The following is a 22,596-nucleotide window of genomic DNA, read 5'->3' as shown; positions in this document are numbered from 1 at the left end:
AATACGTACAAACATTGGATAATCAATTGAAAGAGCTCAAACAAGAAGTTAAAGAACAACAAGACATCAGAGGTAAAAATACACAAAAGCAGGGGGGCCTTGGAGCCCCTACCCAAGGTGGGCAAGCAGGTATTTGTTAAAATATTGCCAGAGATCGGGATTCTCACCTAGATGGACCGGACCATTTGAGGTTATCATGACCAGCGATATGAGAGGAAAAGGGTCGATGGAAACATTGGACTCAATTAAAACGATATAGCAATAACCCATGTGATCTGATAAACACCAGAGATAAACTAACATCTGGTGACGACCAGGCTTCTGCTTAATTTACAGGGAAACTTCACCATGAAGGTGGGATTACTGCTGGGAATCGTATGCATCACGAAATAAGCGAAGGGACATCCCACATTACACGACAAGTACATGATGAGGAAGCACCATGTCCCAATATGCAGAAGGAAGAGACAAGCGAACCGAGGATGCTACAATGTCCAGCTATGAAACCTGGACCTATGAATGGAATAGTATTATTTACCGAGGGAGAACAATTGTATGGTAATGTGAGACACGAAATTGTACCGGTGCTAATAAACTTAACTATCTTACAGTGAACAGGATGTTGTGAAAGGTTTACTAAAACTAGAGAATTGTATGCATATATGATAAAGAATGTAATTAACCAAGCTGCTGATGCGACAGGGGCTACTAATTTTAGGGGACATGCTGCATTCCACCAAAGGATTAAGAAGAGCTTAGGAACTGATATACTCATGGGAATAAACATGGGAACATCATTCATTAATGCCCTAGATATACAAGGAGTCCAAAGTGGTGTGGAACGACTACAAAGGGTAATACAACAGGTTTTAGAGAAGGAAACTGGTTTGGTTCAACTCGACAAGGATCAGAGTTGGGAGGACATACACTAAGGAAATTACTCGAGGGAATCAAGGTTATAGAGGATCATGCTGGCATTATCAACAAACTAAACCACAGAGATGAGGAACATGCAAAAGACGGGGTAGGGAGAGGCTGGTGTCATGCCTATGCCCAATGGATCACCGGACAGTTAAAACACAATCTGGCACAGATACAGCGAGGCAAGGTACCAGACTGGATTAACAGTACACAGCTCCATGGCATGAGCCAGAATCCAGACCCTCTGAGTGCTTGCATCCTCAAAGGGATGACCAGAGTATATCCAGTGATACAAAAATGTAAAGCAGAAGTGACAGCAATGATAGGCATGGTACTCTTGATACCAGTGGTGGGACTAGACACGACTCCATACCCACAGTACCAGGTAACAAACATAGGCATAGTGAGGATGAGACATACCTCCAACACTATCCAATTGATACCTGTGCCATCAGAAAGAATGGTACTAGGAGAGGAGTCTCCCTAAATGGATACCATGGGAAAGGCACACTTACGATATGCCTACATCCAGTAGGAGAAGGCCCTAAGGATGAGTGCGGCTATAATAAGACAGAGGGGTGTGTGTTGGAATTATCACATGTTGATCACCATCACACCCGCTCGGGATATAGAGGCGAAGGGGAGTATTGTATAGCCACCACAGAGACTGAGTACCAATATAGTAACCTTGTATGTGCAATCACAATGCCTAACTTCTGCTTTACGCCAAAGATCCCTGTGAAAATTGGACACACCAGATTGGTGTATGTACATTCAAGGGAGATAAAACTAAATGTGCCAGATAGTCTAAAGGATGAGTTGGTTAATTATGAAGATCCGGTAGGGGCCCCAATACCCCACCTGCAAGAGGATCTGCAAGAAATGAAAGAGGATTTAAGTAAGATGGTGAAACAATACATAGTATTGCAAAGGAATCTTGGGGAATTAGGAAGGGACATAGAGGTAGAGCTACAGGAAGCTCCGTGGTATGAGAAGCGGTGGGATTGGGCAATGAATGTCAACATACACCCATGGATCTGCATCATTTCTCATATTAGTGATAGTACAGTTAGTCATGGCTATAGGATGGGGAATAGCAGCATGCACCGCTTGTAAAAAGAAATGAACCAAACAAAGAGCTAAAGTGAGTCGGAAAAAGCTGGAAAACACAAGGTTGCTCTAGACATGATGGGTATGCAGGACCTCCCGAACCAGCAGCTGATCACCGCATGGGGCAGGAGGCACAGCGATGCCTATACATGTGGTTTAACTTGGGCAAGGGCCAAGTACCAAAAGGGGGAATTGCAGTGGGAAAGAGTTAAACTGACATCGCTGGCAGTTTCACTGAATAGTGCAAGGAAGACAGGGACTAACATGAAAGACCACATCCATAAAGATACAGACAAAGATAGCTGACCTTTGGAGAGATATAAAACAATTAAATGGAGACAGGAGGTCCAGCATTTCAACTGCCCGTAAGAACTTGATTATCTAGGTTACATTCCAAGGTATCTTTTAATTAGCATTCAGCAGTTTGAGTGATTGATTGAAGAGGCAGCTTATACATGATTATTCTAGCTGAAGTGCCCGGCGGTGCCGAGGGATTTTTGAGGGCATGTTGTTGTTGGGAGAGAGAGAGGGGGAGAGAGAGAGAGAGAGAGAGAGCGCCCGACTGGGGGGGGGGGGGAAAGAGAGAGCGCGACCGGGGGGGGGGGGGGGGGGGGGGAGAGAGAGCGCGACTGGGGGGGGGGGGGGGGGGGAATGAGAGCGCGCGACCGGGGGGGGGGGGAAGAGAGCGCGACCGGGGGGGGGGGGGGGGAAGAGAGCGCGCGACCAGGGGGGGGGGGGGAAAGAGAGAGCGCGACCGGGGGGGGGGGAAAGAGAGAGCGCGACCGGGGGGGGGGAAAGAGAGAGCGCGACCGGGGGGGGAAGAGAGCGCGCGACCGGGGGGGGGGGGGGGGGGAGAGAGAGCGCGACCGGCGGGGACCGGGGGGGGGGGGAGAGAGCGCCACCGGGGGAGGGGGGGGGGGGGAAGAGAGAGCGCGACTGGGGGGGGGGGGGGGGAAGAGAGAGCGCGACTGGGGGGGGGGGGGGGAAGAGAGAGCGCGACCGGGGGGGGGAGAGAGAGCGCGACTGGGGGGGGGGAAGAGAGAGCGCGACTGGGGGGGGGGGAAGAGAGCGCGCGACCGGGGGGGGGGGGGGGGAGAGAGAGCGCGACCGGGGGGGGGGAAGAGAGAGCGCGACCGGGGGGGAAGAGAGAGCGCGACGGGGGGGGAGAGAGAGCGCGACTGGGGGGGGGGGGAGAGAGAGCGCGACTGGGGGGGGGAAGAGAGAGCGCGACTGGGGGGGGGGGAAGAGAGAGCGCGACTGGGGGGGGGAGAGAGAGCGCGACTGGGGGGGGGAGAGAGAGCGCGACTGGGGGGGGGGAGAGAGAGCGCGACTGGGGGGGGGAAGAGAGCGCGCGACCGGGGGGGGGGGGGGGAAAGAGAGAGCGCGACCGGGGGGGGGGAAGAGAGAGCGCGACCGGGGGGGAAGAGAGAGCGCGACGGGGGGGGGGAAGAGAGAGCGCGACTGGGGGGGAGAGAGAGCGCGACTGGGGGGGGGGAGAGAGAGCGCGACTGGGGGGGGGGGAGAGAGAGCGCGACTGGGGGGGGGAAGAGAGAGCGCGACTGGGGGGGAAGAGAGAGCGCGACTGGGGGGGGGGAAGAGAGCGCGACTGGGGGAGGGGGAGGAGGAGGGGGGGAGGGGGAGGAGGATGGGGGAAGGGGGAGGGGGGAGGAGAGGGAGGGGGGAGAGGGGAGGGGGCGAGGGAGAGGTGGGGGAAGGAGGGGGGGGGGAAAGAGAGAAAGGGAGGGGGGAGCCAGCAGACCCTCTCCCCTCTGCCGGCGATAGCTCCGCTGAGCTCCGTGCCGCCCACACACTGACATGCCTAGCGCAGGGCCCCGGTGAGCCCGAGCCCCGCCCTCCCGAGGCCGGGCCGAGGCGGCTTGAGATGGCCGATTGCGGCTGGCCGGGCCCGGTTGCCTTGGTAACCCTCCTCCCCTCTCCGCCTCACGATCTCCGGGACCGGGCGGCTTGAGACGGCCGATTGCGGCTGGCGAGCCCGGTTGCCGGGGTAACCCTCTCCGCTCCCCCTCCCCTCCCGAGCCCCGCCCCCCCCCCACCCCCCGCTAACCTGCTCGCTTCCCTCTGGCCGCGCTCTATGTGGAGGTGCGCGTGCGCCATGCAACGCGAGCGCGAGGAGCTTGCAGTGAGCCCAGCCAGCCTTTACCAAGATGGCTGGCCACTGGTTCGGAATCGGGCCCAGCGGGATGGCCGGTGCGTAGCTCGGGCGTGGTTGGGCAACAGACGCCCAGGCTTCGAGGCCTGCCTGCAAAAACGGTGAAAGGTAGGAAAATTATAGAGGTTAGAAAAAAGATTTACAAATGAATTAACTTTTTTAAAAACAATTTGTCTTTTAAAAGCAACTTTTTTTTTGGTGGAAATGTAGATTTGAAAAGAAACACGCAGAAAGCGGGAAAAAGAAATGAAAAGTTTGGAATCAAGATGGCGGCGACTCACCTCGGTTCAGAACGATAAGGCCCGCCCACACACGCATCGATCGGTCGACCGTCAGGTCACCGAAGCGTAGGATTGGTCAATCGTCCCGTCACTCGACTCTAGGAGGGCCCGCCCGCACGTGCCAGGAACCCGCCCCCGCCACGCAGCGATTGGTCGACCGTCGGGTCGCTCGACCGTACGATTGGTTGACCTCGACGTCACTCAATGCTAATGAGCAGATAATGAGCGGAATTTTGAACGTTTTTTGGATACTGCGGGCGCAATTTTTGTCTCACCGAAGCGTAAATACGCTTACGACTGTTCTGGAATCGTAAGCTTTCTTTTGATGTAACACACGTGTAGGTACGCTCTATAACTTTTGATTGTATAGCCGGACAGAGAGAGACAGAAAGACAGACAGAGAGACATACCGTTTTATATATATAGATTAAGATTCGTAACCAATCCGTGAAGGTGCATGCAGGCCAAGATCCAATCAAGTGGCAGGAATGAATTTAACATGAGGTGGCCATGCTTATTGTAATGTATAAAAATGTAGTGTTTTCTGTAACAATTTGGAAAGGTCTGGCTAAGACAGAGCAGACTGTTTCCCCACCGGTGCAATAAAGACAACTTGACTATCGATCTAAAGCCTTGCGTCGAGTGTTGGTTTAAAATGCTCCACAACAATTAGTGTAATTTTTTACTTAAAAAAAATCTCAATGAATTAATGTCCATGGATCCGCAGGCAGGTAGTTTGGACAGAGGCTCAGAATCTGACCACAGTACTTAGCGTCTTGCTGAAAATATGATCAAGCAACACTACTTTAAGTATTTAATTACTTGAAGGGGGAAATTTGCAGAGCTATGGGGAAAGAGCAGGGGAGTGGGACAAATTGAATAGCTCTTTCTAAGAGCCGGTACAGGCACAATAGGTTTAATGGCTGCCTTCTGTGCTGTATGACTCTATACATCCAGACCCTAGCCAACGCCATCTGATTTTGGTTGCTGGAACACATCACGAGTGGCATGCTCTCCAACTCAAGGTGATGCCAGCCTTGGCTCAGTGGCAGCACTCTCACCTCTGAGTCATAAGGTTGTGGGTTCAAGCACCACTTCATAGAAATACTCTAGGCTGACACTTCAGTACAGTACTGAGGGAGTGCTGCACTTTGAGATGCCAAACCCAGACCCCATCTGCCCTCTCGTGGATGTAAAAAATCCTTATGGCACTTTTCAAATTAGAGCAGGGGAGTTCTCAGAGTGGCCTGGCCAACATTTATTCCTCAATCAACACCACCAAAGCAGATTATACGCTGCCTTATCTTAATGCTGTTTATGGCATCCTGAGGTCATGAAAGTGCAATACGAATGCAAGCTCCTTTGTTTTTCTTTCTTTACTGAAGTTTTTAGCAGGGCCACAATCCGAACCATTCTCAGGAATACTTGAACATGTTGGGCCACAGACCCAGACTGGCAATTCTCACAGTGAACTCTTGATTTCAATCATGCGACTGTGGACAGTTGCCAAGAGGCCAGCAAAGAATTTCCCACAGGGAGAGTAGGAAAAATATAAATAAAACTGTAGGACCAATAGTTCTATCTTAATAGGGCTCTTACACTTGCTCCTTGGAAGCTGGGATAACTCTGTCTGATAGCATTCACTTAACTCCTTTTTCTAGAGAGCACAAACAGTGAACATACTGAATCTCAGCTCAGTCAATAATCCACAGCCAGGCAGGTCATAAATGTATCCCCAGTGGTACATGAAGCAGTAAATCCACTTGGAACAATAGGTGGAGGGAAGATCAGCCAGCCACAACTAGTAGCATCACTGTGGCAAAATAAGTTAATCCCTCCTCCCACCACAGAGTACTTTTGTTTTGTACACTTTGCAGATCTAGACCATGTATTTTGTTCAGATTGGAAGGCTGCAACGGGCAATAAAAGTACCAATGATTATAGGCTTGTATTTGGACTAATCAATGCCAAAAATTGATCAGCACATTTTGCTATACCCACTTCTCGCTGATGACCTTTTTCTTTTTCCTGCCAAACCTTTGACTGCTTCAGACTTTATTGGTTTCCAACCTTTGTGTTCAACAAAACTGTAAAGCTGCTTTTTAGATCTGCAATAAAATGTATTTCACTTTATAATTTCAGCAAAGAGTAATATTTACATTTACTAACATTTAGAGGGGGTATATAGAGGGGAGCATTACAAAACAGGAAAACACCTGTAACTAAAAAGTCGCAAAGTTATAGCAATTTTCAGATTTACAAGCCTCTCCATGAACCTCTACATTTATCTACTTTGCAGGTGTGGTGTGCTGGGTGTTTGGTGCACAGGATGGGGATGAGAAAAGCAAATTCTGGACAGGGGCTTTAGATTTATAATCATATAAGTTAATTGGGATTTTTGCAGTGAGTGCTAACTGCAAAAAAAACCCTTCTGGTTAGAGTGATAGTGTAAGTGCAAGAACAAGGTTGTTTACACCGCCCAGTATACAAGAGTGAGCAAACCAATAGATAAATGTAACAAAAATTTAAATTTCCCTAGTTCCATAGTAAAGGGAAAAATTAAATTGAAAGACTCCATTTCAATGTTCATTCTCTTTTAAAGATTGCTCTAAAATCTGGAAGCCTTAAACATATCCAGACAGCAATTTCAAAGCTCTTATTTTTGGTACATGCTATTAGATTTTTATTAATATATTTTGCTTTTGCAATAATGCAGTTCCCAAATCAATTTAAACCACAAAACAGAAACAACAACAACAGGAGGGCAGAACGGTACAAGTATAACAAACCTTCGCGTATCAGACTTTGTGTTATTCAACTCTCCCACTGTTTCTCCTCTCGATAAATCTTCACTGCTGGAAACAAAAAGGATGGATTATCCAACACCTTCCAAACAAGCTGTGAAAAATACAGGGAGCTGAAATTACCATTTCTGACAAAAACAGGGTTTTTCAGCTCAAGCCATATTTATTCGCTATTGTTGCTGTACTGGACTCTTGACACTTATTCATAACATGCTTTATAATAAATGCTAAAAATAGTGCAGCAATGATCAATATAATGCACTATTGGAAGTGATGTGTCAGATGCCAAAAATTTTCAGCTAGCTAGCATCTCAGATCACAGGAATTTTAGGCTCACTATTTACATTGAGGAGACAGGGACGTGGGAAGTACATTAAATTCATCAAGTGAAAGGTTAAACACAAATTTGCAAGTGGGGAACATTCACTATGGAATGGGAAAATAACAGAAGGGAACAGACCACAACATGTACTTAATCCTGACCTCTTCTGATTATAGAGAGGTCTGTGGCTCATCATTTTGGTTAGAGACACCTGCAATAAATATCATTACAATACAAGGAATCTCCAGACAAAGGACTGAGCAATAGAGGCCTCTTCAAATTCAAAGAGTGTTTCAGGAAAGCTAATGGGAAAAACAATTGCAGGAAAGCTAATGGGAAAAACAATTGCAGGAAAGCTAATGGGAAAAACAATTGCAGGTGAGAGTCTATTTTAACCTCTTGGTAAAATGTCGCAAGGCACTTCACATGAGCGATGATCAAATAGAATTTGACAAGCAATGATTCCCTGGTTCAGCTCACCCTGTACTGCCAGACCATAGCTCCTAGATCTCTTGTCTGACAGATTTTCGAATACCAACCCCCACCCCCCCTACATCACTGTGCTGCCAGATATTAGGCTTCCTCTCCTTGTGGTGCAATACTCTCCAGGGTTGGCAGACCCCCAATTGCTCTCAGCTCCAGTTGCCAGACTCTGGAATTTATCTCCACAATTTCGTCAGGTGCCAAAAATAGGAATAGAGGAGTTTGTGGAACAAGAGTAGGGCAAGGCCAAGGAAGGAGTTAAAGGTGAGGATGAGAATGTTAAATTAAAGGCATTCAGAGACAGGGAGCCAATGTAGGTCTGTGATGACAGGGGCGATAGGTGAACGGAGCCTAGTACTGGACAAGATACATGCAGCAGAGTTTTGGACAAGTGGTGTTTATGCAATGTGGCAGATGAAAGAGAAGCATGGAAAGTGTTGAAGTAGTCGAGTCTGGAAGTGATGCAGGTTTCAGTGGTGGAGGGACTGAGGTAGGGGCAGACAACTTTGCGAAGGTGGAAGTAAATGATCTTTATCATGGGAAAGATATGGCCTTTGAAGTGCAGCTTGGGGGTCAAACAATTGCTGTAAATGGTCTTCTTTAACCGGAGACAGTGAATCAGTGGCAAGGGAGTAGAGCTTGTGGCAGGGCCTAAATAATGCAACATTCACACTGCTGGGATTTGGAAAAATGGCAAATTTACACTGGTTGAAGGTTTGAAACGTAAGTCTTGGTCCAAATTAGCAGAAAGTCCTCCTTAGAGGTCTGATAGGAATTGGACACTATAGCAACATAATGAAAGTGATGGTCAGTTTTATTAGAATCAGACCGGCACAGAAGGAGGCCATTCGGCCCATCGAGTCCATGCTGGCTCTCTGTAGAGCAATCCAGTCAGTCCCATTCCCCCGCTCTATCCCGTAGCCCTGCAAGTTTATTTCCCTCAAGTGCATATCCAATCTTCCCTTGAAAACATTGAGTGTCTCCGCTTCCACCGGCAGAGTTTTCCAGGTCCTCACCACTCACTGCGTAAAAAAGTTTCCTCACATACCCCCTGTATCTCTTGCCCAAAACCTTAAATCTATGTCCCCTAGTCCTTGTACCATCAACTAGTGGGCACAGCCTTTCCTTGTCTAGCCTATCCAACCTGGTCATAATCTTGTACACCTCTATCAAATCACCCCTCAGCCTCCTTTGCTCTAATGAAAACAAATCCAGCTTCTCCAACCTGTCCGTGTAGCTAAGATCCCCCATCCCCGGAACCATTCTGGTGAATCTTCTTTGCACCCTCTCAAGGGCCTTCACACCCTTCCTAAAGTGTGGTGAACAGAACTAGGTGCAATACTCCAGTTGTGGCCTAACCAGCGCTTTATAAAGGTTCAGCATAACTTCTCTACTTTTGTACTCAATACCTCTATTTATGAAGCCCAAAATCCAATATGCTTTGCTAACCACTCTCTCAATATGTCCTGCCACCTTCAGGGACCTATGCACGTCAACTCCCAGGTCCCTCTGTCCCTGCACTCTCTTAGTGTCAGCTGTGGCTCAGTTGGGAGCACACTCGTCTCAGAGTCAGAAGGTTGTGATCAAGGGATATGGGGAGAAAGCAGGGACGGGGTACTGAGTTTGGATGATCAGCCATGATCTCATTGACTGGCGGAGCAGGCTCGAGGGGCCGAATGGCCTACTCCTGCTCCTATCTTCTATGTTTCTATGTGGGTTCAAGTCCCACTCCAGGGAGTTGAGCACATAAAGCTAGACTAACACTCCAGTGCAGTGCTGGATGAGTGCTGCACGGTTGGAGGTGCCGTCTTTCAGATGAGGTGTTAAACCGAGGCCCCGTCTGCTCTCTCAGGTGGACGTAAAAGATCTCATGGCACTATTTCGAAGAAGAGTAGGGGAGTTGTCCCCGGTGTCCTGGCCAATATTTATCCCTCAACCAACAGAACAACAGATTATCTGGTCATTATCACATTGTGTGCAAATTGGCCGCTGCGTTTCCCACATTATAATAGCAACGCCACTCCAAAAAAGTACTTCATTGACTGTAGAGCACTTTGAGACGTCCGGTGGTCGTGAAAGGCGCTATATAAATGCAAGTCTTTCTTTTTTTTAAAACTATGTCATTAAGTGTATGTTGCTGCTCCCTGCTCCCTCGGCCAAAATGCATCACCTCACACTTCTCTGTATTAAATTCCATCTGCCATTTCTCTGCCCATTATGCTAGCCTTTCTATGTCCTGTTGCAGTCGATTGATATCATCACTGTTTGCCATACCCCCAAGTTTGGGTCATCAGCAAATTTAGAAATTCTACTCTGTATTCCAATATCCAGGTCATATATATATCAAAAAAAGCAGTGGCCCCAGCACTGACTCTTGGGGAACACCACTGTCTACCATCCTCCAGTCTGAAAAACAGCCATTTACAACTCGCTGTTTTCCGCCCTTAAGCCAATTCCTTAGCCAAGCTGCCACTGACCCACCTATTCCATGAGCCTCAATTTTATTAATCATCCTTCTATGTGGTGCTTTGTCAAACGCCTTCCTAAAATCCATGTAGACAACATCCATTGCATTCCCTTCATCAATCCTCCCGGTTACTTCATCAAAAAATTCAATTAGATTAGTCAAACACGATCTACCTTTTACAAATCAGTGTTGGCTCTCCTTAATTAGCTTAAACCTCTCCAAGTGCCCGTTAATTTTTTCTTTGATTATTGTTTCTAAAACTTTACCCACCACTGATGTTAAACTGACTGGCCTGTCGTTACCAGGATTGTCCTTACACCCTTTCTTGAACAATGGTGTCACATTTGCCACTTTCCAATCCTGAGGCACCTCCCCCACATCTAGGGAAGATTGGAAAATAATGGTAAGCCCTTCCACTACCTCCTCTCCCAATTCCCTTAGCAACCTGGGATGCAGGTCATCTGGACCAGGCGACTTATCCACTCGAAGCATACCCAGCCTTTCTAGTACATCCTGTCTATCAATTTTCACCCCTTCCATTGCTTCTGCCATTTCCACTTCTACTTATATTTTGTCAGCAAGCACCTCCTTAGTAAACACCGATACAAAGTACTCATCAAGTATTCTAGCCTTGCCCTGCACCTCTAAGCATATACAGGAAACTTTCTGGTATCCGGCACTGACTGGACCGAGCTGGTGCCGGTCGATCAACACTGCCGGAGAAACCAGCGCTAATGTTAAAACATACGGAGCTTCTGAGCTCCGTATGTAGCAACAAACCCTGTTGCTTAGCAACAGCTTCAAATCAGTCAGTGCAGCTTGCAAGCGTTTCTGTAGCTAAGCAACAGCTTCAGCTAGACGCTTGCAGAGCCAGGAATGGAGAAAAAAAGCAACGAAAAGTAAAAAAAGTTATCTGAACCGACTCCTGAATTTTGCCGGTGGATAGAGCATTCCGGAGATTTAACCTCCGTTTAAACGAAAGTTTCCTGTATCACCTTCTTTGTCTCCAATAGGCCCCACCCCCACCTCTTACTACCCGCTTACTGTTTACATGACGGTAGAAGATCTTTGGGTTCCCTTTTATGTTAACTGCCATTCTACTCTCATATTCTCTCTTTGCCAATCTTATTTTCAGCTTCACTTCCCCTCTCAACTTATTGTATTTGGTCTGGTTTTCCCTTGAAGAATTCACCCGACATGCATCATACACCCTTTTTTTGTTTCATCAGCTTCTCTATCTCCCTCGTCATCCAAGGAGCCCTTGCTTTGGTTCCCTTCCTTCTTGTTGGAATGTACCTAGCCTGTACTTGGAACATCTCCTCCTTAAAGATCACCCATTGTTCCGTTAGTTTTTCCTGTCAGTCTTTGGTTCCATTTTACCCTGGCTAGATCCTTTTGTATCCCATTGAAGTTAGCCCTATTCCAGTTTGGAAGTTCCACTCTAGATTGTTCCTTGCTCCTCTCCATTGCTAATATAAATCTTAGGATACGATGATCACTCGTACCCAAGTGTTCTCCCACAGACACTTGGTCGACCTGGCCCACCTCACTCCCCAGCACCAGATCCAGCAATGCCTCCTTCCTAGTTGGGCCAAGAACATACTGGTCAAGGAAATTCTCCTGAACACATTTCAGAAATCCCTCCCCCTCCTTTCCCTTTACCCCAATCGATATTTGGGTAATTAAAGTCCCCCAATATCACCACTCTATAGCTCTTGCATATTTCTGCGATTTCCCTACAGATTTGCTCCTCTACCTCCCTCACTATTTGGAGGCCTATAAAATAGCCCCAATAGCGTGATCATAACCTTTTTGCTCCTCAACTCTAACCAAATGGATTCTGTCCTCGTCCCCTCAAGAACATCGTCCCTTTCCAACACTACAATGTCTTCCTTAATCAGCACTGCCACCCCAACTCCCTTTTTTCCCTTTCCTATCTTTTCTGAACACATTGTATCCTTGAATAGGTGCCCAGTCCTCGCCGCTTTTAAGCCACGTTTCCGTTATTGCCACATCATAATACCACACGGTTAATTATGCTTGTAGCTCACCAACCTTATTCACCACACTTTGTGCACTTACGTACATGCATTCTAAACCCATTTTTGAATTTTACGTAGTCTTTTAGTCTGCTCCTATCTAATTCAATTCAATTCAATTATTTGTCATATATGCAGCAGACGTGTGCACTGCACAATGAAATGTTGATTTTTACGAGTCCGCCCAACATGGGAATAAATATGACTTAAGAATGATAAAAATACCAATAGAAATACAGTAATAATAAAACAACAGTAATAAATTATACGTTCATGAGTCTTATGGCCTGGGGGTAGAAGCTGCTTCGAAACCTGCTGGTACGAGACCGTATGCTTCGGTATCTCTTACCAGATGGGAGCAGGGCGAAGAGGTTGTGGCTGGGGTGGCTCGCGTCTTTAATGATTCTCAGGGCCTTCCCCCGGCACCTCTCAGGGTAGATATCCTGGACAGCAGGTAGTTTAATTCCTATAGTGTGTTGTGCAGCTTTCACCACCATCTGTAGAGCCTTGCGGTCTGTGGCGGTGCAGTTGCCATACCAGGTAGTGATGCAGCCGGACAAGATACTCTCGATGTTGCACCGGTAGAAGTTGGTGAGAATCTGGGGGGCCATTCCAAATTTCTTCAGTCTCCTGAGGAAGAACAGGCGTTGGCATGCCTTCTTGGTTATGACGTCGATGTGATGTGACCACGTTAAGTCCTCCGTAATGAATACACACAGGAATTTGAAGCTGCTGACCCTCTCCACCTCAGCCCCTTCGATGTAGATTGGGGTGTGTCCCTCCCCCTGCCGCTTCCTGTAGTCCACGATCATCTCCTTTGTTTTGCTGATGTTAAGGGAGAGGTTGTTGTACTTGCACCATTCTGCTAGAGCTCTTACCTCCTCCCTGTAGCCTGTCTCGTCGCCATCTGTGATCAGGCCTACAACGGTAGTGTCATCAGCAAACTTGATGATGGAGTTGGAGTTGTGCGTGGCCACGCAATCGTGAGTAAACAGGGAGTACAGAAGGGGGCTGAGCACACAACCCTGGGGAACTCCCGTGTTCAGGATCAGTGTTGAGCAGCTGTTACTGCCTATTTTCACCACCTGGGGTCTGCCCGTCAGGAAGTCCAGGATCCAGTTGCATAGGGAGGTGTTAAGTCCTAGCTCACTGAGCTTGTTGACAAGCTTGGAGGGGATAATGGTATTGAATGCTGAACTATAATCAATGAACAACATTCTCACATAGGTGTTCCTCTTATCCAGGTGTGATAAGGCAGTGTGCAGTACAGTGGCGATGGCATCATCCCTAGATCTGGTTGGGCGGTAAGCAAATTGGAGTGGGTCCAGTGTGTCAGTTAGTAAAGAATTGATGTGGGTTTTGACCAGCCTCTCAAAGCACTTCATGATGACAGAAGTGAGTGCTATGGGGCGGTAGTCGTTGAAACAGGTTACTTTTGTTTTTTTGGGGACTGGAATAACCGATGTCATCTTGAAGCAGGTGGGGACTACAGACTGGTACAGTGAACGGTTGAATATATCCGTAAACACGGCTGCCAGCTGGTCAGCGCATGCTCTAAGGACACGCCCAGGGATTCCATCTGGACTGGGTGCTTTGTGGGTGTTCACTCTCTTAAAGGTCTTGCTCACATCAGCCACGGAGATTGAGAAGACCCGGTTGTCCTGAGCCGCGGGCGCCCTTGTAACAGGCCAGTTGTTGTTGGCCTCAAACCGGGCGTAAAAAGTGTTAAGCTCGTCCGGGAGAGAGGCATTGCTGGGCATGACACAGCTGGGTTTCCCTTTGTAGTCCGTAATAGATTGTAGTCCACTCCACATCCTTCGCGAATCTGAGCTATGATAGTGTGACTCCACTTTATCCGTGTATTGTCTTTTTGCATTTTTGATGGTTTTTCTTAGCTCGTACTTTGATTTCTTGTACTCATCTATGTCCCCAGAGTTGAATGCGATGGACTGTGCTTTTAGCATAGCACGGATATCGCCATTTACCCATGGTTTCTGGTTGGGAAATGTTCGTACAACAATCCTCGGCACAACGTCATCTATGCACTTGTTTATGAAACTAATGACTGAATCTGTATATGTGTTAATGTCATTGTCCGAGGCATTCCGGAACATATCCCAGTCAGTGGAATCAAAACAGTCTTGTAACATAGCGTCTGATTGATCCGACCACCGTTGTAGAGATCTCATCACAGGCTTTTCCTGTTTCAGTTTCTGCCTATAGGTGGGTAGCAGCAGGATGGAGTCGTGATCCGATTTGCCGAAGGGAGGGCGGGGGAGGGCCTTGTATCCATCCCGGAACAGAGTGTAAACGTGATCTAGTGTGTTCTTGGCTCGCGTTGGGCAGGTGATATGCTGATGGTATTTAGGCAGTACTTTCTATAGATTGGCTTTGTTGAAATCGCCAGCCACGATGAATGCAGCCTCTGGATGGGAAGTTTCAAGCTTGCTAATGATCCCATACAGCTCGTTTAGTGCCCTATTTGCGTCGGCCTGTGGTGGAACATACACCGCTGTAATGATCACGGATGAGAACTCTCTCGGGAGGTAGAAGGGTCGGCATTTGATCATCAGGTGTTCAAGATCGGGTGAACAAGAAGATGTAAGTAGTTCCACGTCGGAACACCAAGAATTGTTGATCATAAAGCATACTCCACCCCCTCTATTTTTCCCAGAGTCCTTTGTTCGGTCTAGCCGGTGAATGTTCAATCCCTCTGGTTGAATGGCCGAAGCCAGTATCAATGGATCAAGCCACGTCTCAGTGAAAATCAAGACGTTGCAGTTCTTAATGTCTCGCTGGAAGGTGAGGCTCCCCGAGTTCGTCCAGCTTATTGTCCAGTGACTGCACATTCGCCAGGAGAATACTCGGAAGGGGGGGGTGGTGTTCACGTCGCCTCAGCTTCACTAATGCACCTGCTCGTCTGCCCCGCTTGCGCCGTCGTCACTTCCTGATCACAGGAATGAAGTCAGGTAAGCAGGTGGGAGGGTAGATGGTAGTAGCAGCAGAATCCCAGTTCGAAAAATCGGGGGTAGGTCCTATATCTCCGGACAATCTTATGTCCAGAAGTGATCGACGGTCGTAGCGGATAAGCGAAGAAACAGTACTTACAAAATTGTTTAATAAAAACTTTAAAATAATAAATAAAGTGGAAAGTTGTGGATGAGCTCGTAAAACAGCGGCTACCCTCATGAGCCACACAGGTCGGTTAAACAGTAGAATATTTAAAAAAAAAAACAATTAAACTACTAATACTAAAACTAGAATGCTAAATACTAAACAGTAGAATACTAAAAAACTAAGTACGATATATTAAAATACAACATTAAATACAACATTAAAATACCAGTTGGGGAGGAGCTTGTAAAACAGCAGCCATACAGGTCGGCGCTGACGTCACAAAAAAAATATATGGTACAGGAAACTTTGGTTTATCCGGAGGTTATATGTCCAGAATACTCGATCTAACGGCAAAAATCAGGAGCCATTTTCTATATGTTTTTTTAGTTCTCGTTGCTTTTTTCCCCCCCAGTCAAGCACTGCAAGGTCTGTAGCTATAGCAACAGCTTCAGCTACAGACACTTGCAGCTGCAGCCGACTGTTTTGAAGCTGTTGCTAAGCAACAGGGTTTGTTGATTCACACGGAGCTTCTCAGTTCCGTATGTTTAAACATTAACTCTGGTATGTCCGGCACTTTTGATGTTACGGCACCAGCTCGGTCCCGTCAATGCCGGATATCAGAAAGTTTCCTGTACTACATCCGCCTCTAGTACTATCCAACACACCCACGCTTTTATGCACCTCATTCCTCTTTTCTACTCCTATATGCTGGTGCCCACCCCACTGCCAAGCTAGTTTACACCCTCAACAGCACTAGCAAACCTCCCCACGAGAATATTGGTCCCGGCTCTGAGAGGTGTAACCCGTCCGGCTTGTACAGGTCCCACCTTCCCCAGTAACATTCCCAATGCTTAAGGAATCTAAATCCCTCCCTACTGCACCAGCTCTCCAGCTACGCATTCATCTGTTCTATCCTCCTATTCCTGTACTCACTAGCACTTGGCACCGGAAGTAATCCGGAGATTACTACCTTTGAGGGCCTGCTTTTTAATCTTTCATAGCTCCCTATAGTCTGCCTGCAGGACCTCATCCCTCTCTTGTCCATATCAGTACCAACGACATAGGCAAACAACCTCTGGCTGTTCACCCTCCCGTCTCAGTGTCCTGCAGCCGCTCAGTGACATCCTTGACCCTGACACCAGGGAGGCAACATACCATCCTGGAGTCACGTCTGCAGAAACGTCTATCTGTTCCCCTAACCAATGAACCCCCTATCACTATTGCTCTTCCACTCTTCTTCCTCACCCCCTGTGCAGCTGATCCACCCGTGGTGCCATGGCCTTGGCTCTGGCTACTCTCCCCAGAGGAGCCATCACCTGCACCAGTTTCCAGAATGTGAACCAGTTAGCGAGCGAGATGCACTCTGGGGATTCCTGCCCTATCTGCCTGGTCCTCCTTCTCTGTCTGGTGGTCACCCATTCCCTCTCTGCCTGCACATTCTGAGGCTGCGGGGTGGCCCCTTCTAGAAACGTGCTTTCCAAGTATTTCTCAGCCTCGCGGATGCACTGTAGTGATTCAAGCTGCCGCTCAATGTCCAAAACCCGGAGTTCAAGTTGCTGTAGTTGGTGACAGTCATCCAGGCCACAAGAAGCATCCAGGATATCCCACATGGCATACGATGTGCAAATCACAGGACTCAGCTGCCCTGCCATGCCTCTATTTACCAGACTATGAAGGTAATTTAGCAGAAATAAACTTAAAACTTAAGAAACACTGAACAGCTGCCCACCAATCAGCATTTCCCTCTATTAGATAGGCTATGAACTACTTAGCAGAAATATACTCAAAACAGAAAAAGAAATTACCACAAATTATGTTATCATGCCCCAGTTATTGGCACTGTATGGTCATGTAACAAAGATGATTATTGTTTCAGTATCCTATTCAGAGTGGGTAGCACTCTGCAGAAACTGAATAGCACGTTTCACTTTTTATTTACTGCTCCTGGATAGTGAAACTAAACATCACATCAAGCCAGTGCATTTCTGAGAGAGGACTACAGCACCACCCAGTGGTAACAGAGATTACAGCAATTAGTACTCCAACACCCAAGGACCCCTTCCCCATCATACTCCCACACACCAGCCACCCCCTTCCTACAGCGCCCACATTCGGAGACCACCCTTCCAATATGACTAACAACATTCCCCTTCTAGTACTCTTACAAACTACTACCCCAACCTGAAATATCTTCACTTTCATCCTCCTTTAGATCTCGGACTTTAAAAAAAAAGACAAGAAAAAGAGCCACCACACAACTAAATAATAATCAAGGCAATTGATTTACAGTTTCCATGAAAATGTGGGCATATTCATAAAATTTGAACCCAAAAATACTCCAACAATGCTCTATTAAAAATACAATTTCCATTACTTAATTCTCATAAATCATAGCATTAAACATTGCATCATCTATCTAGAAATTGTAAATTTAAATAATTGTATTTTTAATAATATATCCATTTGTGCCTCCGAAAGGACTTTCCACCAATCTGTGGCCCCACTGAAATCCTATAGCCCATTCAAATTTTAACTGTCATGCCTTTCCTCCAACTCAGTTGCCCGCAGCCAGTCTCGGTCTGTTTGCAGTCTATTGTATCTCTACCGCTTCTGCTGCACTTTCATTTCTCCTCTCTCCAGCACCTGCTCTGTGCTCTTCATGAATCTTTGCCTTCACCCCATGTCTTGCTAAATCTCAGGCTACTTCACCACTTTAGCCCCACTCTCATTGCGCTTTCTCTTCTCCCAAGCCTTTCTGTACTGTTCTTGCTTGCTTTCTCTGCACGCCCAGGCCACCTCTGCCAAGTTTTTTTTTCTTCCTCCCTTGCCATTTAGATTTGCTCCCATTTCTCCTTTGTCCTGCAGATTTCTTTAAATAAAAGGGGTTAATAACTCTGCTCTTGTGGTGGGCAAATTTAATAAGCCTGGGAGGTTGATGGCTAGGGGTAAATCAATTAAATTATTGACTAATGTCCTGTTTCAGGTACCAAATGAGTTGCAATGTTTTGATTGACATCCATCACCCATACTCAACAACCTTCACACACACACACACACACACAATATATGTTTGAATGAGTGTCAAGATGGAATCTGTCTTGCCCTGGTGCCAGGGATCTGAAAAATACCAGCCAGGATCTTGAATTCACAGATCAAATAGGCAAGGTAGAGGGTTTAGATGGGGAATTCTAGAGATGGGCCTAGCAGGGCAAAGGGAGGGGGGCTCCCGGGACTCCCGAGATGCTGGAGTCAGGTTAATCCGACTAAGCCTCATTAAAGCATTAATGGGTATTCTAGGCCTGGATGAGGCGTGAACATTTGCTCATCAAGTGACTATGTTCAACAACAAACAACTTGCATTTGTATACCACTTTTAGCATAGAAAAAATCCCAAGTTGGTGCAAGAGAAAAAAATGGATGTCAAGTCAAAGGAGGAAGTATTAGGAGGGGTGTCCAAAAGCTGTGTTAAAGAAGTAGAGGGGAGGGGGCGAGGCAGAGGGTTTAGGGATGTAATTCTAAAGATGTGCCCAGCAGGGCAAAGGGAGAGAGATTCCCAAGATGCTGGAGTAAGAGGAATGGAGAGTTTGGGAGAAGGGTGGAGGGGTTGTAGTGTTGGAGGTTAGAGATAGGGAGCGTTGAGGCCATGAAGAGATTTAACCACAAGAATGAGAATTTTAAATTTGAGGCACTGGGGGACCAGGAGGCAACATAGGTTAGCGAGGACAGGGGCGATAGACGAGTGAAAATTGGTGTGGATAGCATACGTAGAGCAGAGTTTTGGATGAGCTGAAGTTTATGGAGATCAGCCACTATACCATTGGAGCAATTGAGTCTGAAGTTTAGAGGCGTGCATCAGTGTTTCAATGGCAAATGGGCAGAGGTAGGGGTGGAGGTGAGCAATGTTATAGAGGTGGAAGTAGGTGATGTTTGTGATGCAGACGACATGGGGTTGGAAGCTCAGATTGATGTTGAATAGGATGCTAAAATTTCAAACAGTCTAGTTTACAGCAACTTGCATTTATATAGCACCTTTAACATAGTAAATTGCCTAGCCTGAGACAGTGTCGGGAGCAGGGTGGAGTCAATGGAAAGTGTACAGAAGTTGTGGTGAGGGCTGAAGTCTTCGCAATGTTTAGCTGGAGGAAACTGTGGCTCACCCAAGACTGGATGTTGGGCAAGCAATCTGACTGCACATTGGAGGGGTAAAGTGAGGTGGTGGAGAGGTTATGCTGGCCCCACATCTGCAAATAAGTTGCCAAGGGTCAGCATGTAGATGAGGAAGAGCGGGGCCAAGGCTGTATCCTCGTGCGACTCCCAAGGTGATGCTGCAGGGGTGGAAAGAAAATCCATTGCTAGAGATGATCTGGATATGATCGTATAGATAAAAATGGAACCAAACAAAAGCAGTCCACTAAGCTGGACAATGGAGGAGAAATAAAAACAGAAAATGCTGGAGATACCCAGCAGGTCAGGCAGCATCTGTGGAGAGAGAAAAACAGAGTTAACGTTTCAGGCCGATGACCTTTCATCAGAACTGGAAAAAAGCAGGAAATGGAACAGATTTTTAAGCAAGTGCAGGGGCTGGGAAAGGGGGGGGGGATGAAAGAACAAAAGGGAAGATCTGTGATAGGATAGAAGGCAGGAGAAGTTAAGAGACATTAAGAGACATTCAAGGCAAAAGGAGATGTTCAGGTAATGGGACAGGTTAAGAAACAAAGGATGGCTCTAGATGAAGTGTGAATTGCACTGGCAGAATGGAAGACAGCTGCCATGTGGGAGAGAAGAAAAAAAGACAGACAAAAAAAAAGTGGATGAAAAATATATATATGTGATAGGGGCCGAGGTTATGATCTGAAATTGTTGAACTCGATGTTGAGTCCAGAAGGCTGTAAAGTGCCTAATCAAAAGATGAGGTGCTGTTCCTCGAGCTTCAGTGGAACAATGCAAGAGGCCGAGGACAGTGAGGTCTGAGTGGGAGTGGTGCGAAGAATTAAAGTGACAGGCGACCGGAAGCTCAGGGTCCCCCTTACGGACTGAACGGAGATGTTCCGCCAGCGCAATTCACACTTCATCTAGAGCCATCCTTTGTTTCTTAACCTGTCCCATTACCTGAACATCTCCTTTTGCCTTGAATATCTCTTAATGTCTCTTAACTTCTCCTGCCTTCTATCCTATCACAGGCCTTCCCTTTTGTTCTTTCATCCCCGCCCCCACCTTTCCCAGCCCCTGCACTTGCTTAAAAATCTGTTCCATTTCCTGCTTTTTTCCAGTTCTGACGAAAAGTCATCAACCTGAAACGTTAACTCTGTTTCTCTCTTCACAGATGCTGCCTGACCTGCTGAGTATCTCCAGCATTTTCTGTTTTTATTTCAGATTTCCAGCATCTGCAGTATTTTCTTTTCGTATGGAGGAGAAATGTTGGGGGAGGATGGTGTAGTCAACTGTGTCAAAAGATACAGAGGGATAATGCAGCATAGTCACAAAGAATGTCATTTGTGACTCTGGTTAGGGCTGTTTCAGTAAGGGAGAGATGGAAACCCAATTGGAGAGATTCAAATTGGAGTTGTGGGAAAGATGGGCACAGATGTGGGAGATGACATGTTCAAGGAGAGGAAAGGAAGGTTGCAGATGAGGCAGTAGCTTGTAAGGACAAAGGGGTTGAGGCAGTTTCTTTCTAAGGGAAGGTGATGACAGCAGTTTTGAAAAGTAAAGGGATAATTGCCAAGGAAAGGGAACCATTTATGTCAGCTATCATGACAGCCAGGAAGGGAAATTGAGCAGTCAGAAATTTAGTGGGAATAGGATTGAGGGAGCAGAAGCTGGGTCTCAGACTAGACGAGCTTGTAGATGGCATGGGGGAAATGGGAGAAAAACTAGGAAGAGATAGGGGTGCTACAGTCATTGAACTGGATTCAACAACAGTTTTTTGTTCAGAGATCACTTGATTTGATACATATGGCAGGCTTGTCACCATCTTTCGGTTACAGCTTTATTTGCAACAACAGCTTTGTCCTTCCACATCACAGCAGTGAGGCAAGACTCCATAGAGTGATGAGGCACCTGTGTTACAATCTTCAAAGAGCCAGTTAAAAGATGCTGAAAGGGTTCTAAGAATTCGTACACTTTATTTTCATAACAGGTTGAAGTAGTGTGCAAGTTAAGCATTTTCAGCTGTCTGGTTTTGTGCCATATTGCTCTATGGTCTATTTGACAATTTATCCTATGACTTTTTGTAACAATTCAGATACTCCAAGGCTCTATTCTTTCTGCCAGTCTGTTCCGTATCTATATCCATGGCTACCTCCACTCATCATTCAATCCTCTCTCTCGCTTTCGTTATTCTACTTTAGCATAACCTAGTTTCACTTCACCTACACCACAAGGAGGGCAAAGAAAATTGTGTTTTCTTTAACTATGCGAAGACAGTTTCTTCATGTACCTCAAGCCCAAGATGCCAATTTTTACCTTTGATAGCTCCACCTTTCATCCAGTGACAGTTCAAAAAACACCATTGCATTTTTCACCCCAAGCAAATATTGTTTTTATTTTGCAGATGGGGACACAAAAATCAGCAACAACAATTCAAAACAGAGTACCTACTTACTTACCATAGTTTAAAGTAAGGCTTGATCTTCACCTTTCAAATACAAATGCTTCATCAGTATCTAGCACGCTTACCGTTTTCTATGCTGGTATTCATAATTACTCTCATCTCCAGAACTGTCCAGGTCTGCATCTCTCTTTTTGGACTGCACCACTTTGGTTGCTGCCTGAAAACAAAATCAAATCAAATCAACTTTTATTGTCATTGTTAGTGCACAAGTGCAGTACAACGAAATGTAGGCTTGCGGCTCCCGAGAGCTACATTATCAGTCACTCTAG

At 46.7% G+C, this 22,596-nt stretch overlaps 1 protein-coding gene across 3 annotated transcripts in view; it reads right to left on the bottom strand.

The window, feature by feature from the left end:
* The window catches only part of terf1 (telomeric repeat binding factor (NIMA-interacting) 1), a 71,198-nt gene that overhangs the window by 16,481 nt on the left and 32,121 nt on the right, over window positions 1–22,596 (bottom strand). For 2 of the 3 annotated variants that reach the window (XM_085993151.1, XM_085993153.1), the window contains exons 6-8: window positions 22,393–22,484; window positions 7,272–7,337; window positions 6,484–6,590 (exon numbers count right to left, since the gene is read on the bottom strand). In XM_085993151.1, coding sequence (XP_085849277.1) covers window positions 6,484–6,590; window positions 7,272–7,337; window positions 22,393–22,484 — 265 coding nt within the window. The remainder of the gene's footprint in view (window positions 1–6,483; window positions 6,591–7,271; window positions 7,338–22,392; window positions 22,485–22,596) is intronic. The other variant, XM_085993152.1, reaches the window with a different exon arrangement.

This window comes from Somniosus microcephalus, chromosome 7 (assembly GCF_052327205.1).
Source record: "Somniosus microcephalus isolate GS21.2 chromosome 7, FLI_Smic_1.0, whole genome shotgun sequence".
In the NCBI taxonomy this organism is placed as follows: domain Eukaryota; kingdom Metazoa; phylum Chordata; class Chondrichthyes; order Squaliformes; family Somniosidae; genus Somniosus; species Somniosus microcephalus.
Note: the sequence above shows the minus strand (reverse complement) of the source record. Positions and strands in the feature narration are given on the sequence as shown.